Below are 22,622 nucleotides of genomic sequence, written 5' to 3'. Positions count from 1 at the left end.
CTGGATTTCACCTTTCTGCATTGCTCTGTAGCAGTGTATCTTCTTGTCTTACTGACAGCCATTAAGACAAGCAGCTTTCTCAGCAGCTTGTCTCAATAGACCTTATCCCCTGTTTGAGTATAGGAGTAACCACATGAGGGACCCGGCAGGTTATGTTACAAGGCTGGTTTACATGACTGACGTATCATAAATATGATATAATAGATACAGTATATGAACAACTCATCACAATGAAGGTATTTTGGGCAAGAGTTGGTATGCTGTTCTTAAAAGATGTGAACAGAGCTAGCACACAACTCTTCATTAGGCTGCTTTCAAATGGAACTCATAAGGTTGTATTTTCAACATGGGAAGTCAAGTATGCAATATCCTGCTGTTGAAGGGGTTTAAATCTTGAGAACACTGTTGCTAGGTGACTGACAATAGAACTGATAGTGACATTGTGCCCCTTACAAAAGTGGCATTAGTTTTGTGTGTTTCATTGCCATGCTAGGAACATGAAAAGGGTAGACAACAAAAAATAATAAATAAATAAGCAATTTCCCTGGGCTCTGACATTTAAAAAAACGCATCAGCAAACAGTATGTCACAAATCCCCACTTGTGAAAGCTGTGAGTACTACATCACTGTCACCACATCGTCAGTCACTGAAATGGACTCTTCTCATTGACAAAATAAATACTAACCCACTTGAAGGCACCAACAATATGAGCAAATATTGTGATTTATCATTGTCAAATCATAGTCAAACCTCATTAAATTCCACTCTAATTCCATTCTGTGTGTTTTCCAGTTTTACGCGATGACTTCAGACAGAACCCAGTGGACGTTATGGTCGCAGTGGGTGAGCCCGCAGTGCTGGAGTGCCAACCACCCCGTGGGCACCCGGAACCCACGATCTCCTGGAGGAAAGATGGTGCCAACTTAGAAGATAGAGATGAACGCATCACAGTAAGAGATACCACTTTCACCTGGAGCATTACGCATCATTCTGACCTTTAAGGAGTAGTTCACACAAAATGTTTATTTTTGTCATTACTTACCATCATGTTAGAGTCAAACAGTGAGATAACACACTGATTAGTACATCCACATGATACAAAACGTGTGCTATGGGGTTTCTTACTGTAAGATACTATTAATCGCATGGCTTCACAACACTTGGATTGTGCAGCACAAGCTATTTGGAGTAAATCTTTGGTATTTAGTTGCCCTTTCAAGAACCAATTACCTCTCACCTCAGTAATTTTGAATTATGGAAAAGCAAGCTTGTTAAGTCAAGATCACAAAATAATTTCCTTGTGTCATGTGAACACTAAATAATAATCATCTGTACCCATGTCCTCTCTGAGATCCCGCACAGAACTGAAAATGCCATCTGAAAACTGAATAGAGGCTTTATTTGGCACAGAAAAATGCTAACCAGAAAATAGTGCATCAGAAAAAATATAATGCCATTTTATATGCAATAACAGAAAACAACAACAAGCTTGCACAAGTACGTGTCATCATACACTATGATCTACAGCATGCTAGTAATCTCATATATTTAGTTGTCATGTGGTATACAGTACACAGTGATTTTGTTTTGGTACACACTGAACTGATTTCCGACCCAGAAGAGTCTGATGGGTCAGGCCAGCAAGAACAGGTTTCTCATTCCTTTAACTCAAGAATAGAACCAGGTTTCAATTCATGCAACTCAGATGATTTTGTGTGTGTGTGTGTGTGTGTGTGTGTGTGTGTTGATTTGTTTATTTGAATGTCTGTGCATGCTCCTGGGGACACACAAGAGCAGATTCAAAGCTCATGTAAGTGTGGAGTGACAGGTAGAGTCTCTCTGGGGGACTGTGATGGACAGAGCAGCTATCTCTGATTTAAGAAGAGGCATGGATCAGAGCCAGGGAGGAGGCTCCTCTGAGGGAAATACAAAGGCTGCTTTTTGCTTTGTACTTTCTGCGTGCCTGCCTTTGTCTTCCCTCATCATCTTTTCTATATGGAAATATGTCTTTGCCATGAGAGTTCACTCAGACATCACTTACTGTAAAGAGACCAAAGGAGTCCACCACAAGTGATTCATGGCTACTTTCCATCTTTTTTAGTGTTTCCCTTGTGTCTTGGACCATCATTTATTAATACTGATATGTAGATAAAGTGAGTTAATTCTTAAACATTTTTTTCAGAAGAGTCTCACACACAGGAAAAGTGTGATTTATGGATTTTAATTAAAAAAAAGTAGGGTGCCTTTATATAGAAAAATACATGTAAATCACACTATAAGCAGCTTCAGAATGTGTGTGCCTGTAGGGCATCTAAGGCTATGTGAAGAAGAAAGAGAACACATTGAAACAGAGCAGAAACGAAAGCTGAGGTTTCAGTGTCCGAGATGGAGGATAGACAAACCACATTTGGATTTCTGAGCAATGGAATTGCTGCTAAAAACGAGGAGCGGTCAGTCCAGGAAATAAAAAAGCTCTTGGTCTGCTCTTTAATCAGCTGCTAAAGTTACTAGTGCAGCAGTATTTACAGCAAACAGCAAAAAGTTGTAGAACAGAAGTATAGCATTAGTCAATGGCATTGGTTGGAGCAAGATCATCTTTGCAGTCCTTGAGGAATACTTTACTGGCATCATTACACTGCCACAACATTTGATATTGGTTCCTCAAGAGACAGACTCAGCAGTCCAAGTGCCCATGGATGCTCAATGAATCTAAGACACAAATCTTTTTATCCAGGGTTCAACTGGGTGACCTCAGTCACCTAATTTTCATATGGTTATAAATTTAATGAAAATATTATTGCTTGCTCTATGAAATGGAAAACTACAATATGGGAAAAATTATGAGCCAATAATAGATCTATCCACCAAGATTCAAGTAATTGGAGAAAAATTGTATGTCTACATGTCATAGGTTCCCTATTTAATATTTGCCGCTATTTCGTTTAACTTTGATTATTCTTTCAATTTCATGCAATTCTCTTATCTTCGATGTGGAAATAAGCCACAGAAAAACTGAACTATATTGAAAAAAAATAAAACAAAAGCTATATTCATCTATTTGTATTTTAATATGTTTTGTTTTGGTCCAATAAAATGCTGTTACTGTCTGCCAAAACATGCAGCCTGTCTTATTTGCTAGGATTCCAACAATGATGTCAGAGACCATCCATGGCTTGTTCATGGCTGTCCCTTTACGCAATCGTGCAGTTATGTTTTTAGTCATATATAGAACATAGACTCTACTGTGTGTCCAAACATCCAAACCTAATCCACTGAATACTGTCAGGAATGGCTGAATCTGCAATACCAGTTCCACAACTCCCCCATGTGCTCCTTGTGATTTCTAGTGGTTGGCATTGTGTATGAGAAGGACATACAACCACAAGTCACACCACAGTTTGTTAAATCTTCCTCTTAAAACCAATCATTTGCAACAGATTTGGAATGTCAGCCGCAGTTAGGCCACCGTTGTTATTTATTTGGTATACAGTATGAGCTGTTTGTGGTGGAAGGTTAGCCTGGAGGACGCTGACTAATAAAGGAAAGGCTGTTGGTTTCATCCCTGCAGCAGCAATTTAATGATGTATTCTGTATACAGGTGAGTGGAGAGCGCTCACCAAGCCAGGTGCTGTCTAGCATGATGCTGAATTCCCTGCCTGCTTCATGGACACAGCACTATAGGCAGCCTTGACCTCTGACCTCGGTTAAGAAATAACAGAGCTGTGCTATTACAGGCTGTGTGTGTCTCTAGCAGGCATATATGAATAGATTCCATTACTTAGTGTGAGTAGGAAAAAAGCAATCTTAAATCATAATAAAAAATTTTAATTGAAGATGATGCCTGGGAGGAGATTTCAGATGTCTGGGTGTAGGCAATGGCTTTCTGTATGTTTTGAAGTCTTCAAATCAGCAGTTGTGCTATAGTCTCACTTCTCCTCACTGCTGCTCTGGTATCACCTCTAACCCTGGGTAGCTGCAGACTATCAGTACAGTAGCTCACATTCAAAGCACCATAAAGACAGCTACCATGGTCTGTGGGGGCGTATGGTGGAGATGATATGAAAAGAATGAAAACAGTATGAAGTGCATATATCTTCCACCTCTTTGTTGTGTGTGTGAGTGTGCCTGTTTATTCGCGTGTGTGTGTCTCTGTGTGTGATATATCAGTATAGAGAAGGTAAAAAAGTTTGGGTAGGCTGTCTGAACATCAGAGGAAGATCCCTACAAAAAGGTAGTGTCTTTGTTCCCAGGGTTCTGTGCTAATGTAGCACTAGATATGAATTATGTAATTTCATAATGGGTGACCTTCTGTGCAGCTTGAAAGGCAGTGAAATTTCCATTCCTTAGATAAATGGATGCATACAGATGCACACAAGCATACACAACACTACTTGCTGTTATGCCATCAAGTGCATAAAAATTTATATTTTAAAATGGAAGAGATAGACAAAGATGTGATTATATGTGGGTGGCATCAGGAATTAAAGTAAACACGTCCACAGAGAAAACTTTAGCAGTGGCACATCTTATCACACATTTAACACTGGCCATATTATGATATGCATTATGAAAGTGCGATGCTCACTCTGAAACTCACAAACACAGTACACAACAGAATGGTATGGTCTTGTGCGAAAACAGTTGTGCAAATATTTTTTTGTGCTTTCTTTTAGATTCGTGGTGGCAAGCTGATGATCACCAACACCAGGAAGAGTGATGCAGGGAAATACATCTGTGTTGGAACTAACATGGTGGGAGAGAGGGAGAGTGAGATCGCTGAACTCACTGTGCTAGGTAAAATTTGCGGCTTCGTGATTGCATTTCACAATGTTGCAGTGCTTCACTTAGTCTAAGTACCCTCTCAGTTCACGGTGGTTTAGTTTGCCAGTCCGCTTTGTGAGGTCACCGGGGTATAATAACCCATTAATTATATTGATTATGCACCACTACCATCCAGTCTGCCAGCTTTGGAGAGGTTTCCCAACAAAACATATGCTCAACGTCTAACGCTGCTACATTCAGCGTACATTTCAGTACAAGAGCTCCCCATGCTACCTCCACCACCCCCTCTCCCAAGCACGTGTTTCCTCTATTCTCCACCCCCCACTTATTTTCCTAACATTTCCCATCAGAATAGAGCTCTTATCAGTATCACATGGTTAGATGACCTTGGTTGAGGTTGGGAGTATATAGTAATATCTCACAGAGCCATTCAAGGCTATGAGAATAATCCTGCTCAATGCAGCATAATATGTTGTTCTACAGGTTGAGCATAATAAATGACTTTGGAGACTGACAGATGATTATCACTAGAATATTAAATTTTTCCAAACTCTATGATAATTGCAATATGTAGCTGACTTTACATATTTTCCTAGGTTTTCTGTTTTTATTAGAAGTGATTTTTATTTTTTTTTGGTTATGTAGAAAACAATTCTTCAAGCAATTGGTTGAAGTCATGGGAGCAGAACGTACTGGTAGTTACTGTTAATCAAATACTCAAGTAAAAAGTGATTCTCTGTCAAAGTGAATTATTACATTAGAGCTAAAAAAAACAACCAAGATAGCTTAGTGCTAGTTACACAAACATTTTCAGTGTTTCTGTAACTCACCAGATAGTCGACTGACTCACATTCAATACATGAATTCCAAAGCAATTAATTGCATCAAGTGCATGCTACTGTAAAACTATGCAAACAAAATGAAACCCTTAATCAGAAGACAATATGAAATCCATTATTACACTTGGTACAGTAATGTTTAGATAAGCTACAGTAACTACACAAAGAGGCTGAAAAATTTACAAGTTAAATATTTTTTCTTAAGAATCAACAAGTAAATGATGTAAGCTATGCAAGTATAACATAAAGTGTAGGGATATAGAACATTGTGACGATTATATTGATAATTGTGCTTGTTGCTGTTGTGCTGCCCTTCAGAGCGCCCGACCTTTGTGAAGCGGCCCAGCAGTGTGGTGGTGTTGGCAGACGAGAGTGTGGAGTTCCACTGTGTGGTTCAAGGAGACCCTATTCCCACTGTCCGCTGGAGGAAAGACGATTCTGACCTGCCTAAGGGCAGGTAATGCACAGAGGCCTTCTATACACAATAAATTACCATGCAAGCATGGTGTTTCAGCTTTTTCTTTCATCTCTTGATTGTGTGTGTCCGTCCTGCCTACAGATTTGAAATCCTAGAGGACCATACCTTGATTGTTCGCCAAGTGACCTCTTCAGATGAAGGCTCCTATACATGTGTGGTGGAGAACATGGTTGGAAAGTCTGAAGCATCTGCCACCCTTACTGTACACGGTCAGTACAACCCGACCCTTGCATGTAATGTCTTCTAACTGCAGCACCACCTTGTCTTCTATATACTGTTTACATGCTTTTTTCAGAGCCTCAGATTTCCTTTTGTATAAACTGAGAAGAGCATGCAAAGTAAATGTTCATGTGACCCAGGAAAATGGATTCATTTGGTCTGAGTTGTCCTGCCACAATGACACCCTTTTGTCCTTAAATCAGTGGCAGGAAATGAGCAGTAAGACACCATAGTTGCACACACAGACTCATATATATACACATAAACACGCACACACACACGTCAGTGGGTGACACAGACTGTGAAGACAGTAGGACTTAATTAAAGATAAGGCAGGGCTGGTTGCATACTGGGAAATGACATGGTTCCAATTACATCTTCTTCCTCTCCCTCCAAAAACCTGAGAAAACGAGCGTCAAGGGGGACCATAGCTAATTTGGGCAGTGAATAGAGAAAGGCAGGAATAACTGGCAGATGAGTAGAAGTTGTATTACGGGAGGAAACAGACAGGCTCAATCATAGCTATAGTCTTAACCACAGAATAATTTTTATTGACCTAGAACATTTGGTTGATATGAAACAGTTGCCATTTGAAACAGATGTAGCAGGCCAAGGAGCTTACTCATTGAAAGGTCTGCACAAGTCCCGAGTATGAGATGAAATTACTCTTCAGCATAGCACTCATTAAAATGATCTGTATTTTTTCAGACATTAACTTGGAAAAAACTGTTTTAAATTATATAAAGTTGCCCATACATGATGCACATCGTTTCAGACAGGGTGCTTAAACCCAGCTTTTCTGCAAAATCATGTGCTTTACTTTTTTTAGAGACATACTTTGAACACAAAAATGTTGAACAATAACCGCAGTCATCCTCTCACAGTAGTTCCAAAACCAGCTAGTTAGCTAGCCATTCATTTCACTATAAATCTAGTTTACAGATGTCAAGATGTACAGTAGTTCCCATCTTAAAATGTGTCGTTGTTTGTGTAGTACATTTAATAGAGCAGCACCAGCAGCTCACCCTTCTACCTTCTATCCAGACACAATGCTCCTTCCTCACCCCTCACAGGTTTATGTCCTCATTAGTAACCTTGTCCAAATACGCCTCAAGGCTAGCTGGCTCTGTAACTTAAACCAGCAATTACATATACCTTTCACACCCCACAGTCAACAAGTCTGCTGGGTCTAATAGAGGCTAAACAGCATGCCTTGTCCTTTGACATATGGGCTTTTTTTTTGGCCATTAGAGTTTTGGACATCTGAATAAATGTTTTACTGTTCATTCCAAAAGCATAATCTCCTTTCATGTACATCATTTTCAAACTATGCTTAAAAATGTATGAGCATATATCATAAATCATCCAAAATGATCCTGCATCACTTACACTTTTCCTTAATGGTATCCATATTTCTCTATGAGGAGCTCAAATTTATACATAATAATATGTATCATCTCAATATGAAATCATCGTTTTTGTTTGGGTTTTTTTCCCTCTGACTTGTGTGTAGATGAATGATAATGAAATAAAATGAATATTCTCAACAGCAGGTTTGGGAAGACATGTTATAGAAAGAAAAGGAAATCAAATGAATATAAAATGAATGAATATGAATATCATTAATGATGAATATGAATATCATTAACCAAAAGTAAAAAAACAAAAACCTATAATATATAATGTACTTGTAGATACATTTTTGCTTGCACCCCTATATTATTGACTCTCTACTGTTCTTTCTTATGAATTCCATTATACTCACTCATTCAAGCATGTGCAAATACTGTTTAGTGCATCATTGCAGTTCCATATCCCTGTACTTGCCTTCATTACTCATTACACTGCTCTTTTTTGTGTCTTTTCCCCTGTAGTCAATACTGGTAAGTTGTCATCCATCCCTCATCCACCATCAGACAGCAGCAGGAAATCATGAGCCCCTGTCATTGTCCTATCTGCACTGTAATTCCATCCACCAATACAGTATGTAATTCATGTTATGTGTGGGTAAATGAATGAAAACATGTGCTGTTTTTTTCATTAAAAAAGGTAAATAATTACTGCTTCTTGCTACATATGCACTTAGCCTTTATTCCTTTAGCTTTTTATGCATACTGAGATGTTCTAAAACGGGGAATGATGAAAATGTATCAGGCTGCCAGGTAATTAAGGCCTCTCTTCCTCTGCAGTGCCCCCAGCATTTGCCATTCGCCCCAGGAACCAGGTGGTGGCAGTGGGCAGGACGGTCACCTTCCAGTGTGAGGCCACTGGCAACCCACAGCCTGCTATCTTCTGGCAGAGGGAGGGCAGTGAGGTGAGATTGTCTGTCATCACACTAAATCACTACTCAGTGCAAATAAAGCGAATGAATGGGTTTCTAACTCTGTGATCTCTGTCTCCCCTCCAGAGTCTCCTGTTCTCTTACCAGCCACCACAGCCCTTTAGTCGTCTGTCTGTCTCCCAGATGGGCAGTTTGACCATTACCGATGTTCAGCGCTCAGATGGCGGCTTCTACAGCTGCCAGGCTCTCAACATCGCTGGCAGTGTTATTACCAAAGCACTGCTGGAGGTCACAGACTGTGAGTAAAGCGAAGGAGTAATGGAGGGCAGATGCAGGGACTTTTATTCAGCACATTTCTAGCTTCAATGTTTTGCCTTTTGGCTAAACCGACTACTTTGCTGCTGTAGTTTTCCTTTGTTGAGCAGGTGTATTAGGCTACAAACTGGCTTTAGTTGCAGACTGAGCTTCCTCCCTTATAGGTGTGGTAGTTGGCCTTGGTTACTAACTGTCAGGGGAGGGATTTCATGTTTCATGTTGTTCTCATGTTGCTTTGTCTCCATGGTGATTGTGTGTAAAGAGCGTGTGGTCTTAACTCTCTTACCTCTAAACATATTCTTTTCTAACTTCCAACTGTACAGTATATAATCTAAATAAAGAGGACTAGGGTAAATAGAATCATTTTTATGCATTGTAACTCTAGTTTCCATTAATACAACACAGTCTGTGTTCTATTCTGCTGTAGATATTTGTGAATTAAGACTGCAGGATTGACATATGATATAGTTTATAGGTACTTTTATATGGATGTCATCCAAATCTTAGGTGATGAAATAATTATGTTAATGGTTTAAAAAAAGCAATTTAAATGTGCTTGGAGGCCCACACCAGTAATTGCACACCACCAGCAAAGTCTACAAGCTCCCAATTAAATGACCTGTGAGATCATGAATACATGTGTCTGAGTAAGTGTGTACTATGTACATATATTAAATTAATGAAGATAACTGCTTCAGGCTTAAATAGACAGTTACTGCTTCTACACGCTGACTTGCTCACTGCAGCCCTATTAGTTCTAAAGGATAATCTGATGCTCATATTGGTAATGCGTTCTGCGGCCACCTTAGTAGGGAAATGAGAGGCATCCACTCAGTGAAAAATCTGTTACAGGTAATGGAAATAAAAAAGATGGGGTCATGTTTTATGTAATTTTTTAAGTGGTCTACGGCACTGCACTCTCGCCTGTACCTGTGTCTCCCTACTCTCCCCTCCCCCAAATTGTCATTATCCCACCACACTCCTCTCATCCCCATTTGGAGTGGTGCATTTGTATGGAAATAACTGGTCTGCATTACCTCCGGCAGTTTTAAAGGTGTGTTTCCATCACCTTTTTTTTTGTATTTTTATTTATTTATTTATCTAGAACCCCTGCCCCCTTCCACAGGGTTTTAAAATGTAAGAGAGAGAGAGAAAAGAGAGCTCTGTTATCTAAGTGGGATTGTTATTAGGTGGGCTTTGCCATTGTGATTGAAGCCGGCTCCAGCAGTACCTACTGCCCAATGAACGATTAGTTGCTCTCCGCTGGAGGGGAAAAGTTGATTTCTTTTTCCTCCACTGCCTGCACAGCCACCTAAACCTTTCTTGTTCTCTCTTTACCAATTTTCCTCTCAAATCTTTATCTGTCTTTCATTTTTTGGCAGCATTTCATTTTCATTTTCTTTCATCTTTCTTTTTATTTTTTTCTCGCCATAACTTTGATCTTTTGTGAACATCAATTCCCAATTTCCAAGTCCATAATATACTGTTGACAGTGTACTGTTTTTTTTTTGGCATTTTGCCTTTATTCGATAGTGATAGTAAAAATACAGATAGGAGAATCCAGGAAGAGAGAGGGGGATGGCATGCAACAAAGGTCACCAACCAGAATTGACTTTGTGGTTATATGGTATTATATTAGCCCTGTTGCCTCTATATTAGGCATACAAAGCACATGAGCATGACACAGGAGACTGAAAACTTTCCGTAACCTCAGTTTAGGCATACAGGAGTCTCCAGTGGACTAAGCTTAACCTTATGTTACCCATACTGTACTTATGATGACCACAACAACCTCAAACAGATGCTTTTATTGCCTAAACATGACCACAAAAACCTTAAACTTGTTTAAAGTGCAAGTAAAAAATAAAAAAGGTATGTTCAATATGAGTAATTTGTTTTCAGCAAATGTTGCTTTACATCTTTACATCTCGTCATTTCATAAAAAAAAAAAAATTAAATACAAGTTTGGAGTTTCCGTGAAAACGTTTTTGCTGTTGCAAAGCAGATTTGCCATTTAAATTTTGATTAAATCACAGACTTCATGAATAGCTAACAAAAACATTTTTGAGATACTTATTACTTAATATTTTGTTTTGTTTCCTGTGTGAATGCACTAGTCTGCTCGAAACACAACATTTTTAAGTATGTAGTATATTGTATGTAATAAGGCGTGTTAACATTATTAGTCTTTCACTTCCCTACTTTTGTTTTTTTATTAGCTGGGTCAGACCACCCTCCTCCTGTGATTCGGCAGGGTCCACTCAATCAGACTGTGCCTGTGGACAGCACAGTGGTCCTGGGTTGCCAGACGGCTGGCTCTCCACCTCCTACAGTCCACTGGAAGAAAGATGGTGTGGTGGTGTCTCCAGTGGACTCCCGCATGTCCATAGCAGACACAGGATCACTGGAGATTCGCTACGCTAAGGTAGGGGATGAAGTAATACAGCAGTTAGCAGTTACAGCGACTGCACTGTTCCAAGCCAACCCACTAATATCTGCCACTGTACTTCCTCTCCTCAGCTGGGAGATACAGGCTTCTACGCTTGTGTAGCTTCAAGCCCCAATGGAGAGGCGTCCTGGACAGCATACTTACAGGTGGAGGGTAGGTTACACAAATTAAGATGTAGTCAGTTAATACATGCTGGTGAGTCCCGTGTAGTGTACTTTAATGAATTTGTTGGTATCTCTGTGGCAGAGTTTGGAGTTGTTGTTCAGTCCAGTCACCCTGTAGACCCTAACCGGATTCCCAGTGCTCCATCTAAACCTGAGTTGACTGACATTAGCCGTACCTCTGTCACCCTGTCCTGGAAATCAATACCCAATGCTGGCACAACACCTACATCTTACCTAATTGAGGCATTCAGGTAGACATATGTAGCATATTTTAACTACTCACTGTATATGCCATCTATCAAGCCTGATGAAACTTCCCTCGTATCTGTGTGTTACAATTTCTTCACCTCTCCCTGCAGTTATACTTTAGGCAGCAGATGGGTGACCGTAGCTGAGCATATAAAGACACAGACCTTTGTTCTGAGGAGCCTGAAGCCTGCAACTGTCTACCTCTTTATGGTCAGAGCGGTGAATGCTTATGGCCTCAGTGACCCTAGTCCAATCTCTGACCCTGTCAGAACACAGGGTCAGTGTGGGATTTTCATTCTTTATTTTTTTTTTTGGCTTTACTTCAGATTGAACAAATAGAATTTCAACTGCAGAGAAGCTGCATGGTTATTTCAGTTCAAATGAATGCCTCATTGTTGCTCTTTTACTTCTTTCCTTCCTTTTGTACCAACAGACAGCACTTCCACCATGCAGGGAGTGGATCACCGTCACATCCAGAGGGAGCTGGGAGATGTTGTTATCCACCTGCACACACCAACCGTCCTTTCATCTTCTGCTGTCAAGCTGCAGTGGATGGTAAGGAGATCGTGATGACTGTCCTGCACAAACATGTTTTGCAGGACAGCAAAAGAGCACATGTACTCTGTGTCAGAGTTAGAGTAAATATGGGAAAGGGTCAAATACAATTTTACAGTAAATGTAAACATACTGTCCGTCAACAAATGATAGAAAAGCCAAGGGGTTATGAAAAATAAAAAAACACTGTGCTGACAGACTTTTTTAAAAGAGATTATTTAAGAGCAGACTTATTCTCACTGATATGTTTTCCTTTATTCTCCAAAGCGACATGAAGAGGTGAGCTATCAGTGATGAATGAGCAAATACAGAGATATGGTGAGACCTAAATAGGTCAGGAGGAGCATCTAGGCTAAAACTGTCTTGTGTGAATGTGAAGTGTTTAACAGATTCAGTTTATGCTGAAATTACATTTGGTTTTCTCTCTAAACAGTTATTAGCAGAAAATAAATCAGCTGCCCAGTAAAGTGCATTTATCTTTGCTGTGATATATTGTGCTTTGTTCCAAATACAAAAATTCATTTGCAGCATGTTTCTGTGTGGATGTGTGTGTTTCGATATGTGTATGCCTCCACAGAAGTCTTTTAAAGCATCCTTTGTCATAATTGTGTGGTTTAAATGGAAAGTGCTTAGTCCTCTCCTGGCTTGATTTTAACCAGAGCTATGCTGAGGGGAAACTATTAATGATCTCATATTGTGGTTTACTGTGAGAACTCACAGATATGAGGAAAAGTTAATCTGTATCACCCTAAAGGCAAAGGGAATTAACTGAGTTTTAACAGATACTTCCTGCAAGATGTTCACTCACACACAAGATGAGACTCTAACCTCCTAGATGTATGTTGTTTTAACTCACATGCAGATATTATTGTGAACCTCAGACTTTACTTGCATTACAGCAATAAAAACTACCTCTCTCTTTGATTCAAACCCAGATGTTAGTTGCTCGTCATCAAAAATGGCCTCACTGTCACATTTATGCTGCATGTTTTATCCCTGCATCTCCACTAGGTCGAGCAGCAGTCCCCATACATCCAGGGTTACAAGGTGCTTTACAGGGCGTCAGCTGAGCACGGCCAGCCAGAGGGGCAGTGGAGTGTCCTGGATGTACGCGCCCCACGAGAGGACGGTGTGGTGATCGGTCAGCTGAAGAGAGGATCCATATACGAGTTCAAAGTGCGCCCCTTCTTTGATGAGTTCCAGGGAGCTGACAGTGAGGTGAAGGTGGTCAGGACTTTGGACGAAGGTAACTGTCTGAACTTTTGTTCTACAGTATTAAATGTATCTATAAATAGCTGTGAGGCATTGAATAACATTGGTGCAACTTAAAAAATTTTTAATTTGCATATTTGGATGACGATACAAAAGCCAGGTATTGCTTTTTTTGTGTGTGTGCAAAGCTGTTAGACATGCAGACCATGCAGACCATACCTGGGAGGCATACAGCACCAGATGAGATTGTGTTTATGTCTGCATGGGTAACTGTATGCTTCATTGTCTTAGCCCCTAGTAGAGCACCCCAGGGTGTTACAGTGACAAAGAGTGATGCCAATGGGACTGCCATCCTCATTGCTTGGAAACCGCCTCCAGAACGGGAGGAGGCTGGAGTCATTCAGGAGTACAAGGTAAAGAAGGCGCCCGCCCTCTACTGTACTCATGCTCTGAATCATGCATATCCCAGTTCAAATGTAAATGGCATCTTTGTGAGGCTGATGATGCCTCTTGCATTGTGGGATGTGTCCCTCAGTCACTATCATCTCGTCTCCTCACCTTCTCTTGACAGATCTGGTGCCTGGGTAATGAGAGTCGGTATCATGTAAACCAGTCAGTCGACGGCTCCACCTTCTCTGTGCTCATTCCCAGTCTGGCACCTGGAATTCGCTACAGTGTAGAGGTTGCGGCTAGCAATGGTGCTGGACCTGGGGTCAAGAGTGATGTCACTTTCTTTCAATTAGGTAAGAGTCCTCTCAAACAAGGAGTGTTCGTTTAGGAAGGTGTCACAAAACTAGGCCTAAAAATAGTGACAGTATCTCAGGGTGAAAACTTACCTTGTCACTATACAGTGTTCATAAATCATCATATCGTGCTCACCCTGTTGTTACTTAGCTTTTCCAATTTCACATTTTTGTACACACTGAAATCTCCATTTAGGCTATCTGCACATCACTGCTGTTGTTTTTATGCACATATAATATCTGATTTCTCTCTTTCTTCTTTTACTGGTTAGACTCTGCAGGCCAGATGATGGATATCAGTGAGGAAAGAGACACTTTGTCTCAGATCTCAGATGTGGTGAGGCAACCGGCATTTATTGCTGGCATTGGCGCCACCTGCTGGTTGGTCCTCATGATTTTCAGTGTGTGGCTCTACCGTCACCGCAAGAAGAGAAGTGGCCTCAGCAGCACATACACTGGCATCCGCAAGGGTGTGTGTTTCTCTGTTGTGTGTATATTTTAGAAAGGTAGATAGATAGATGAATATATGTTAAAGATGCTAACCATATAGGCCAAGTGTGCTTCAGCAAAACAGGTTATCATGTTACTTTTGTGGATCAAGCCATGACATGTTCTCACCACACTAAACAGCAGTCTTCATCTCAGTGATATTGAGGAATATTTTTAGATGCTGATAAGCAGATCACATCAAAGGGTGAAAAATAATCTTCCTTTGACACAAAGACTTCAGAACCAAATTTGCATTTGCAACTATACAGACAGTCAAAGGCTGACCTTTAGTTTGTAGAGTGTCATTTCCTCAACACAGCACAGTTCTTACAGGACCAGGCCTGTCAGCCTGCCATTACTGTGTCTGCTACAATGTCACTGTTATTTGCCTCTCTCTGGTTGCCGCTCACCCGCATTAACCTTCACCTGGACACTCGTGTCAAAAACAGAGGCAGCAGTAAGGCAGATGGCATATGGTTATTTGAATGATTGTACACCTCAGTTTTTCACATGAAGATATGTCCATCACAAAACAGAGAGTAATTAAGAAATTATTTCAGTTTGCTCATCTTACTCTCCTTCTCTGTCTTTGTCTGTCCCAACAGTGCCATCATTCACCTTTACACCTACAGGTATGTAAAGTATGATTGATCTGCTAATGGTTGTGACATTTTATGTATTTGGCAAGTAAATTATTTAAAAAGTTATTATATTTTATTTACTTCAAACATCAAGATGAAATTGCATCCCGTCTGTGCAAATCAGTTTTTCATGGTCATTTACATATAGAAATGGAAAGGTATGGAAGCACAACTTACATATTGCACAATGCTAAAAGAACATATCAATGGGATTTTATGAAAATCTCAACATAGAATACAGCGAACGCAAACGAAATGAAGTGAGTTTGAATGAAGTAAAACATCATCAAGCTTGAGCTAAAACAGAAATTGATTAAATTGTTCTTTCTCTAAAGTAGGAAATAAAGTAGCAACTGTTGCTACCTATAAAGTACATGATTGCAGTACTAGCATGTAAATATATATTTGTTGATTCAAATTGTGGATTTTGCGGATCATAATAAAGCAACAATGTGCTTTTGCATAAACATTTATATGCTGATAGTGTGCCAAGCCCACTTGCTCCCTAGGTTAGGTGATTGATTTGATTGATTAAATAAGGAAAATATAGAACGTATTCTACTGGAGAATTGTTATTCGCTTGATGTTTTACTGGTGGTGGAGGAGAAACTGTCTCAAACAGTGTTTCTGAATCAGTTCTGAAGTTATACTGCGATCAGTAAAGGCACAGGCAATTATTTGTGTTGTCTTCATGCACATTAAACCATAGAGTCAGACTTCGTGCCCCATCGATGGAAGCATGTATTGAAGTGAGTGTAGACTTTTGACTTTAGATTTTTGCTCAGAATCTCTACCTGCCTTTCATGGTTTTTCTCTGCCTTTGGCACTTCCTCTTTTTGACAGCTCATCAAGGTTTAATGTTTTTCTGTTTCTCTTTGCAGTCGCGTATCAAAGAGGAGAATCTGTGTGCAGTGCTGGCAGGTGAGTGATATTTTTGTTCCTTTGTGTTATATAAAGACTAACAGGAGAAATGCACTTACATTGTGGAACCACTAGGGGGAGGTGTGTTCCTGCTCTAAACGATGAGCCTCATGAATCCACTCCATGCTCATTCATCAGCGATATAAGAGAACAGCAGGTTTTGATTGACAGCACTGTGGTCCTCTTTGTTGCAGACCTGGCCTTCTCAGCATGGGTGAACCTCTAAACCAGCTGTGGCTGCCAGACAATTGGCCAAATGCATGTGCCAATCACAAGGACTGTAGCATCAACTGCTGCAATAATGGCAATGGCACCAGTGACAGTAACATGACAACATACAGCCGACCAGGTTTGTGCAAGACTGAGTACATGTCATAGTCCAGGTACTGCAGGAGCCTCTGAGATAGATATTGTGTGCCTAATAAAAACAGCTCCCAGCAATGCTGAAGCTTTGCGACTTGCTGTGTTCATGTGCTGCTGTGTTTCATGTTCTCCTCAGCTGACTGCATAGCTAACTATGGAAACCATCCAGAAAACAAACAGGGAGGACAGCTTGGTTCTGAGACCGCCATTTACAGCGATGTGAACCTCTCCAACAAGCTCAATGAGATTAAAACATTCACCAACTCCAACTTGTGCTATGCAAGTCCAGGAGGCGATTCAGCAGCCACATATGAACCCATCCCGTATGCCACCACACAGCTCATTCAGGCCAGCATTAAGAATAAGGCAGCCACTGGTGGCGCTATAGCAGAGCCTCTGGACATGCCCTGCTGGAAACAGCCCCCCAACCCACCTCCAATACCAAAGGAGATGGCAGCACAGATGCAGTACAACATAATTGAGCAAAACATGCTAAATAAAGGTAAAGTACGGTTACATTCACTTTACAAAATGTTTATTAAAAAAAGAACAATGTTGCAAATTTGCTTGCTTCTTTGTCTTCAGATGGAATGATCCATCCTAAAACTATTCCCTACAACCAGACCCGTGATCACAGTACAGGAGGCTCACACCACAGCTCAGACAGAGGCACCAGCAGCACCTCAGGTAAGGCCAACAGCTACTCTGTACAGTGATGAATTTTAATGAGGCAATAAGTCTGTGTTTACCTTGATGTTTTCTTTTCATTTCTCAGGGAGTCAAAATCAAAAGAAGGGAACGAGAGCCCCAAAGATCCCAAAACATAATGCAGTAAGCTGGGGAGAAGCCCTGTCTCCTCCTCATGCTAATGCCTGGGACTGTGATGAGTATAGCCTGCCCATGGAAAGGAGGTATGGGGGGAAAGACACACAGTCAATACACAACATACAATACAAGACATAAATAGCTCCTTCAGTTGGTAAAGTTGAAGTGGGGTCTCGAAAGAAATAGCTATAGTAGTACACTTCAAAATGCCCTAAAATATGCTCCAGTCTGCACCGAATGTATTGCTTTATTTGTTCTTGACTGACTATCCAATGCATAAGATAAAATGTGCAATATCGCTGAATGTGTCATGTTAAATCACAGCTATTGCATGTTATGTTGCTCCTTAGCAAACTGTAACCCACCAGGTTAAACTGACTGAAAAAAAACAATAATATGATAAAGTTATCATACTCACACAATTGGAGGGATGCTTTGAACACCTCCAAACCTTCTGCCAAAACATGGCAGTCAGTTACCTATGACAGCAGGTTTTATATAATTTAAATTACTTAATGAAATGTATATGCAGCATTTCAGCAATAAAAACAAGATGGTGCAGAAAGCTTATTGTTACTTTTTGTAAATTTTTCTATGATGGAAATTTGTGTTTTATTAGAAGACCGAGGGATTTGCATTCATGTATAATGGGCTGTCACTAATGTGTCAGGACTGCCAGCATCCCTCATTCCTTTAGCCATTATCTCATGTCAGTTGTCCTTTTCTTATCAGTTTTGATCCAGAGGACAGAATAGAAGGCTGCCCTACTCCACCAGTTAGAGGGGCAGCCTCATCCCCTACTGAAGTGTCCTATAGTCACCCACCTACCACATCACCACAGGGAGACCTGAGCAATGGCCTGCACGATGGAACCGAGCACCTCAGGTAAACATATTATACCTTCCTGACACTGCATTCAACTATTTTTAACTGACTCTACAATTGTATTTGTTGTGAAAAGACCGGATTTTTTTAATGCACTTTCCAGCCAACACATCACCAGCCACCCTCGCCCTCTTTCGCCAACACACACCTACAGCTCCATACCCCTCTGCATGGACACTGATGGACTGGAAGAGGATGAGGAGGAGGCAGAGGAGGAGACAGACACAGAGCTTGCTGAAAGTCACTACAGCCAACACCACAACCGGCAGAAGCACAAACACCAGCTGCACCACCCCTCTCCACACAGGCTGCTCCTCCATGGGCTGGAGCAGACCCCAGCCTCCAGCACCGGGGATCTGGACAGATCAGTCACAGGATCCATGGTAAACAGCTGGGGCTCAGCATCCGAGGACAACATCTCATCAGGCAGGTCCAGTGTTGTTAGCACATCGGAAGGATCCTTCTTTACAGACGGCGATTTCAACCAGGCAGTAGCCTCTTCGCGGGATATTGTAGGCCTGCGCATGTGTAGATACCCAGAGGAGTCAGGTGAGAAGGCTTCTAGCGAAGAGAGGTTTTATTTTTGGTTCAAACGTATTAGCTACACTAGTGTGGTAGCTCTAGGGATGGCAATGTCGGCATGTCATTCAGTCCACCACTTTGGTCCAGACTGAAATATCAAGACAACTACTTAGATTTTTGTACAGACATTCATAGTCCCCAGAGGACGAAGCCTACAGTACTGAATTTAGTGATCCCTTGACTTTTTCTCTAGTATCAACGTGAGGTTGACATTTTTGGTTTTGAGTAAAATATCTAGACAACTACTGGATTAATTGCTGTGAATTGCTTCTTTTAGCACCACCAGCAGGTCCATGTTTCATTTTATTCAGTCAAATATTTTGACATTTGCCAGATAGATTGGCATCAAATTTTGTACAGACATTCATAGTTCCCAGACGAAGTATCCTAATGACTTTGATAATCCCTTGACTTTTTCTGTCGCGCCACCATGAGATTGACTTTTTCAATTCAATTCACTTTTATTTATATAAAATTAATTTTATTTCATTTTAAAATTCAATTCATAACAGAAGTTATCTCATTGCACTTTTCCTATAGAGCATCTCTAGACGGTTCTGAGTAAAACATCTCCACAGCTATCAGATGGATTGTTATGAAATTTGGTATAGACATTGTATTGTAATAACTTTGGTGATTCGGTTTCATCAGATTTGATTGACAGTGGCCTACATAAGCCAACAACCTGGCAACTGTCATCACATTTCTATTCAACTGTTGCTAAATCCTGATTGGTGCAGACAGAAATCTCTCAAATGAAATAACTAAAATGGTTTGAACTTTGATAGAAAATGTGTTCATGTGGGACCTTTAAATATACCCAGTGAATATTTGAATAATTGAGATATAATATATTAATTCAATTAAATTACATCGTTATTAAATGACAAACATCAACTTTATCATGTCATATACTGTAACATTACTTTATCTGATCCTAAATATCTTCTAGATTGTGTTTCTGTTTGAAACGACTCCGAAACTTTAAATGATTGCCTTAGTATTTTACAACGTATTAACTTTAGGTTTACTGTTATATGTAACATTTTATGTGATCTAAACACTTAATTTGTGCAAAATCTGTGTGATGATTTCAGGTCGGCGGCACCAGCGACCCAGCAGCCCCATGTCCACAGACAGCAACATGAGTCCTGCAATAACACATAAAAGGCCCAGGAGGCATAAACAGAACCAGTCTGGTCAACAGGGCTACCAACCCAAAGATGTCTTCAATGATGGTAAAGACTGAACCAAGAATGAGATTTATTCCTTTTTATCTCCTAATAACTTGCTCACTAACATTTGGATCTCTGTGCTCTACTTTGTCCCCAGACTCTTGCATGCCTCTGAATTTCTCCAGCCAGATGTCCCATGGAGACTATAAAGTGAGGGGGGCCACGCTGCCTCGAATGGGCTCTGGAGAGGCACGGGGTCGACGAGGCAGCACTGGGACACACAGGGTCAGGGAGGCTACATTTGAGCAGAGAGAGAGCCAGGACAAGCACAAGACTCCACAAGGAGGAAAAGGAAGCAGCAAAAGCCGGCAGCACTCAGGTACTGGATGGATTATATTGTGCACTTTGGAACTTTTGTGATTGAGTGACAAGCCGAGTAAAATGTTTTCTTTCTTGTCTCTCCGTCAGAATTTGGGGACATCTTTCTGTACAGTCGTCCCACTTTCCCATCAGGTCAAGTTCAGAGGGAGCCTGATGATACTAATTCATCCAGCTTTATGTCATGTGGCGACTCAAGGACCAAACAGAGAGGACAGGTGGCCCCTACCGGACAGGTGGAAGAGGTAAATCAAAATCAGGAATCCAGATATAAAATTCTCAATTGAATGTATTTCACCCAAATATATGTGTATTTTGTTATCCGTGACACAAGTTAGCTGATAATTTAAATACATTAAGTGCAAGAGAGAAACATGAAACTATTTTGTTTCCACAGTTCCTGAAAAGCTAAGAAGCAATGCGAGCACAAAAGGAATATCCTACAGCTGCTTCAGACGGAGGACTATGACCTTTACGATATGGAAAAAGACTGCACAATACATACTATTGTTTTCTACTTCAAATTTCTTATTAGGTGTTGGAAAAAAGAAAAAAGTGCTCTCATGTTTAAGTCTGCGGACTTTAATTTGATGCACTGTTTATCATTTGCTTTTTGGGTGACCAGCTTCCAGGAGCCTGAACCGCTGGTTGCTCAGTAAAGTAAGATGAATGCACATTTGATGGTGGTTGTGAGTGTCTACACAAATATTGTCCATGATGACTGCTTGATGCGGTCCATACATGCTCTTGCTTGTCAGTTGTCTTGTTATTTTACTGTAATTGTTATTCAGTCATTACCAGCCATCTTGTAAATTCTTGAAATTGTTTACTGCCACAGAAGTGCTTCAAATTCAAATTTTATATAACAGTGTTAATGTTTTATAAGTGATGTACATCTTGTCTTTGTATTATTTGTTCTACTTTGGTTATAAAAGCACAATCACTTAATTTTATTCTAAGTCATTATTATATGAATCTCAGTCTGGAGGAAATCAGTCTTTGGAGTCTTGTTAATCATTTCATCAGTTCACTTCAGGCTGAGGAAATGATTGTTGATTGTGATTGTGCATTCAGTTGCGTACATTTGAGCTGCTTTCATTCAGATTTGATCTATCTGTTGTGTGTACTGAGAGAATTGCATGCAGATTCACCTGTAGGAGGTTTTACTTAACATCTTGGCTGCTTTGTCCTCCCTTTGGGATGATAAAAAGTCTGGTCAAGGACTGGTTCCATTTATTGTTTTCTCAGCTGAGACCATTTCATTTAGTCCTGTGTTCCCTTGACCTTTGCCATTACTTCTGAAGTAGGGCTGGACAATAAACTTAATTTTAATGAATTACTGATGAATCTCTTACAGACCCAAATTCACTCATATAGCAATTTTGAATCAATAAAATTGCCTGACTCTCATATAATTAAACTGAGAATAGCTACAACAACCTTCTAACCAGACGTTCATTCAGCCAATCTGCCCACAGTTCAGAGGTCCAAAACCTTAAACAACTTGGACAAATATCAGAAAGCCAGTACAAAAAAGTAAATATTATCAGGTACTGATGTATTAAGCAAATATATATTGTTTATTTATAGTTATAAAGTTAAATGTACATTGTGCTATTGATTTTGGTCATATTGTCCAGCCCTATTCTGTAAGTTATATATGGAACAAATATGTCACTTTAACTACTCTGTTTGAATAAATATTGCTGTTCCGTAAGCAACAACAACAAATAATCTTTTAACTCATTCTTTTAACCTAATTCTACATTGCCTATCCTATTTGCAGTTTCAAATGAAACACTGATTTTCAACCATAAACAAACGGCAAAAACCAGCTCATGGTACCATGACCTGGATGACTTGAAAATCTTCACAAACAAAAAGAAAAGGCAAATGCAAATCGCTGTTGATCCTTTCCCTCATTTCACTCGTGTCTACAAATGTGGTTTTTGAAGTTGGAACTTTAACAAAACTAAAGCTAAAAAGTATGATGAGTATCATGTTTGCTGGTCCTTTTTTCTGTTTTTTGCCTAAAAACACATATAACACAAAACTCTGACAGTCATGGAAAACCTG

The 22,622-nt window shown here is 40.2% G+C and overlaps 1 protein-coding gene across 6 annotated transcripts in view; it reads left to right on the top strand.

Annotated features, from left to right (window-relative positions):
- Positions 1-22,277, top strand: part of LOC122888546 (roundabout homolog 1-like) — an 84,114-nt gene extending 61,837 nt beyond the window's left edge. For 3 of the 6 annotated variants that reach the window (XM_044223133.1, XM_044223135.1, XM_044223137.1), the window contains 28 exons: positions 794-951; positions 4,675-4,795; positions 5,941-6,079; positions 6,182-6,309; positions 8,194-8,202; positions 8,509-8,633; positions 8,727-8,898; positions 11,135-11,340; positions 11,436-11,517; positions 11,611-11,779; positions 11,888-12,054; positions 12,211-12,332; positions 13,344-13,578; positions 13,836-13,957; positions 14,116-14,287; positions 14,560-14,757; positions 15,382-15,408; positions 16,299-16,338; positions 16,533-16,687; positions 16,838-17,203; positions 17,287-17,388; positions 17,477-17,612; positions 18,259-18,411; positions 18,515-18,960; positions 20,091-20,231; positions 20,326-20,547; positions 20,637-20,791; positions 20,944-22,277. In XM_044223133.1, the coding sequence (XP_044079068.1) occupies positions 794-951; positions 4,675-4,795; positions 5,941-6,079; positions 6,182-6,309; positions 8,194-8,202; positions 8,509-8,633; positions 8,727-8,898; positions 11,135-11,340; positions 11,436-11,517; positions 11,611-11,779; positions 11,888-12,054; positions 12,211-12,332; positions 13,344-13,578; positions 13,836-13,957; positions 14,116-14,287; positions 14,560-14,757; positions 15,382-15,408; positions 16,299-16,338; positions 16,533-16,687; positions 16,838-17,203; positions 17,287-17,388; positions 17,477-17,612; positions 18,259-18,411; positions 18,515-18,960; positions 20,091-20,231; positions 20,326-20,547; positions 20,637-20,791; positions 20,944-20,958 (4,283 nt within the window). In that variant the 3' untranslated portion in view covers positions 20,959-22,277. Of the gene's footprint in view, positions 1-793; positions 952-4,674; positions 4,796-5,940; positions 6,080-6,181; positions 6,310-8,193; positions 8,303-8,508; positions 8,634-8,726; positions 8,899-11,134; positions 11,341-11,435; positions 11,518-11,610; positions 11,780-11,887; positions 12,055-12,210; positions 12,333-13,343; positions 13,579-13,835; positions 13,958-14,115; positions 14,288-14,559; positions 14,758-15,381; positions 15,409-16,298; positions 16,339-16,532; positions 16,688-16,837; positions 17,204-17,286; positions 17,389-17,476; positions 17,613-18,258; positions 18,412-18,514; positions 18,961-20,090; positions 20,232-20,325; positions 20,548-20,636; positions 20,792-20,943 lie in introns of those variants that run through there. The other 3 variants (XM_044223134.1, XM_044223138.1, XM_044223139.1) reach the window with 3 other exon arrangements.
- The last annotated feature ends 345 nt before the right edge of the window (positions 22,278-22,622 follow it).

The sequence above is a fragment of the Siniperca chuatsi genome, linkage group LG14 (genome assembly GCF_020085105.1).
Source record: "Siniperca chuatsi isolate FFG_IHB_CAS linkage group LG14, ASM2008510v1, whole genome shotgun sequence".
Lineage (NCBI taxonomy): Eukaryota > Metazoa > Chordata > Actinopteri > Centrarchiformes > Sinipercidae > Siniperca > Siniperca chuatsi.
This window is presented reverse-complemented; position numbering and strand designations above follow the sequence as displayed.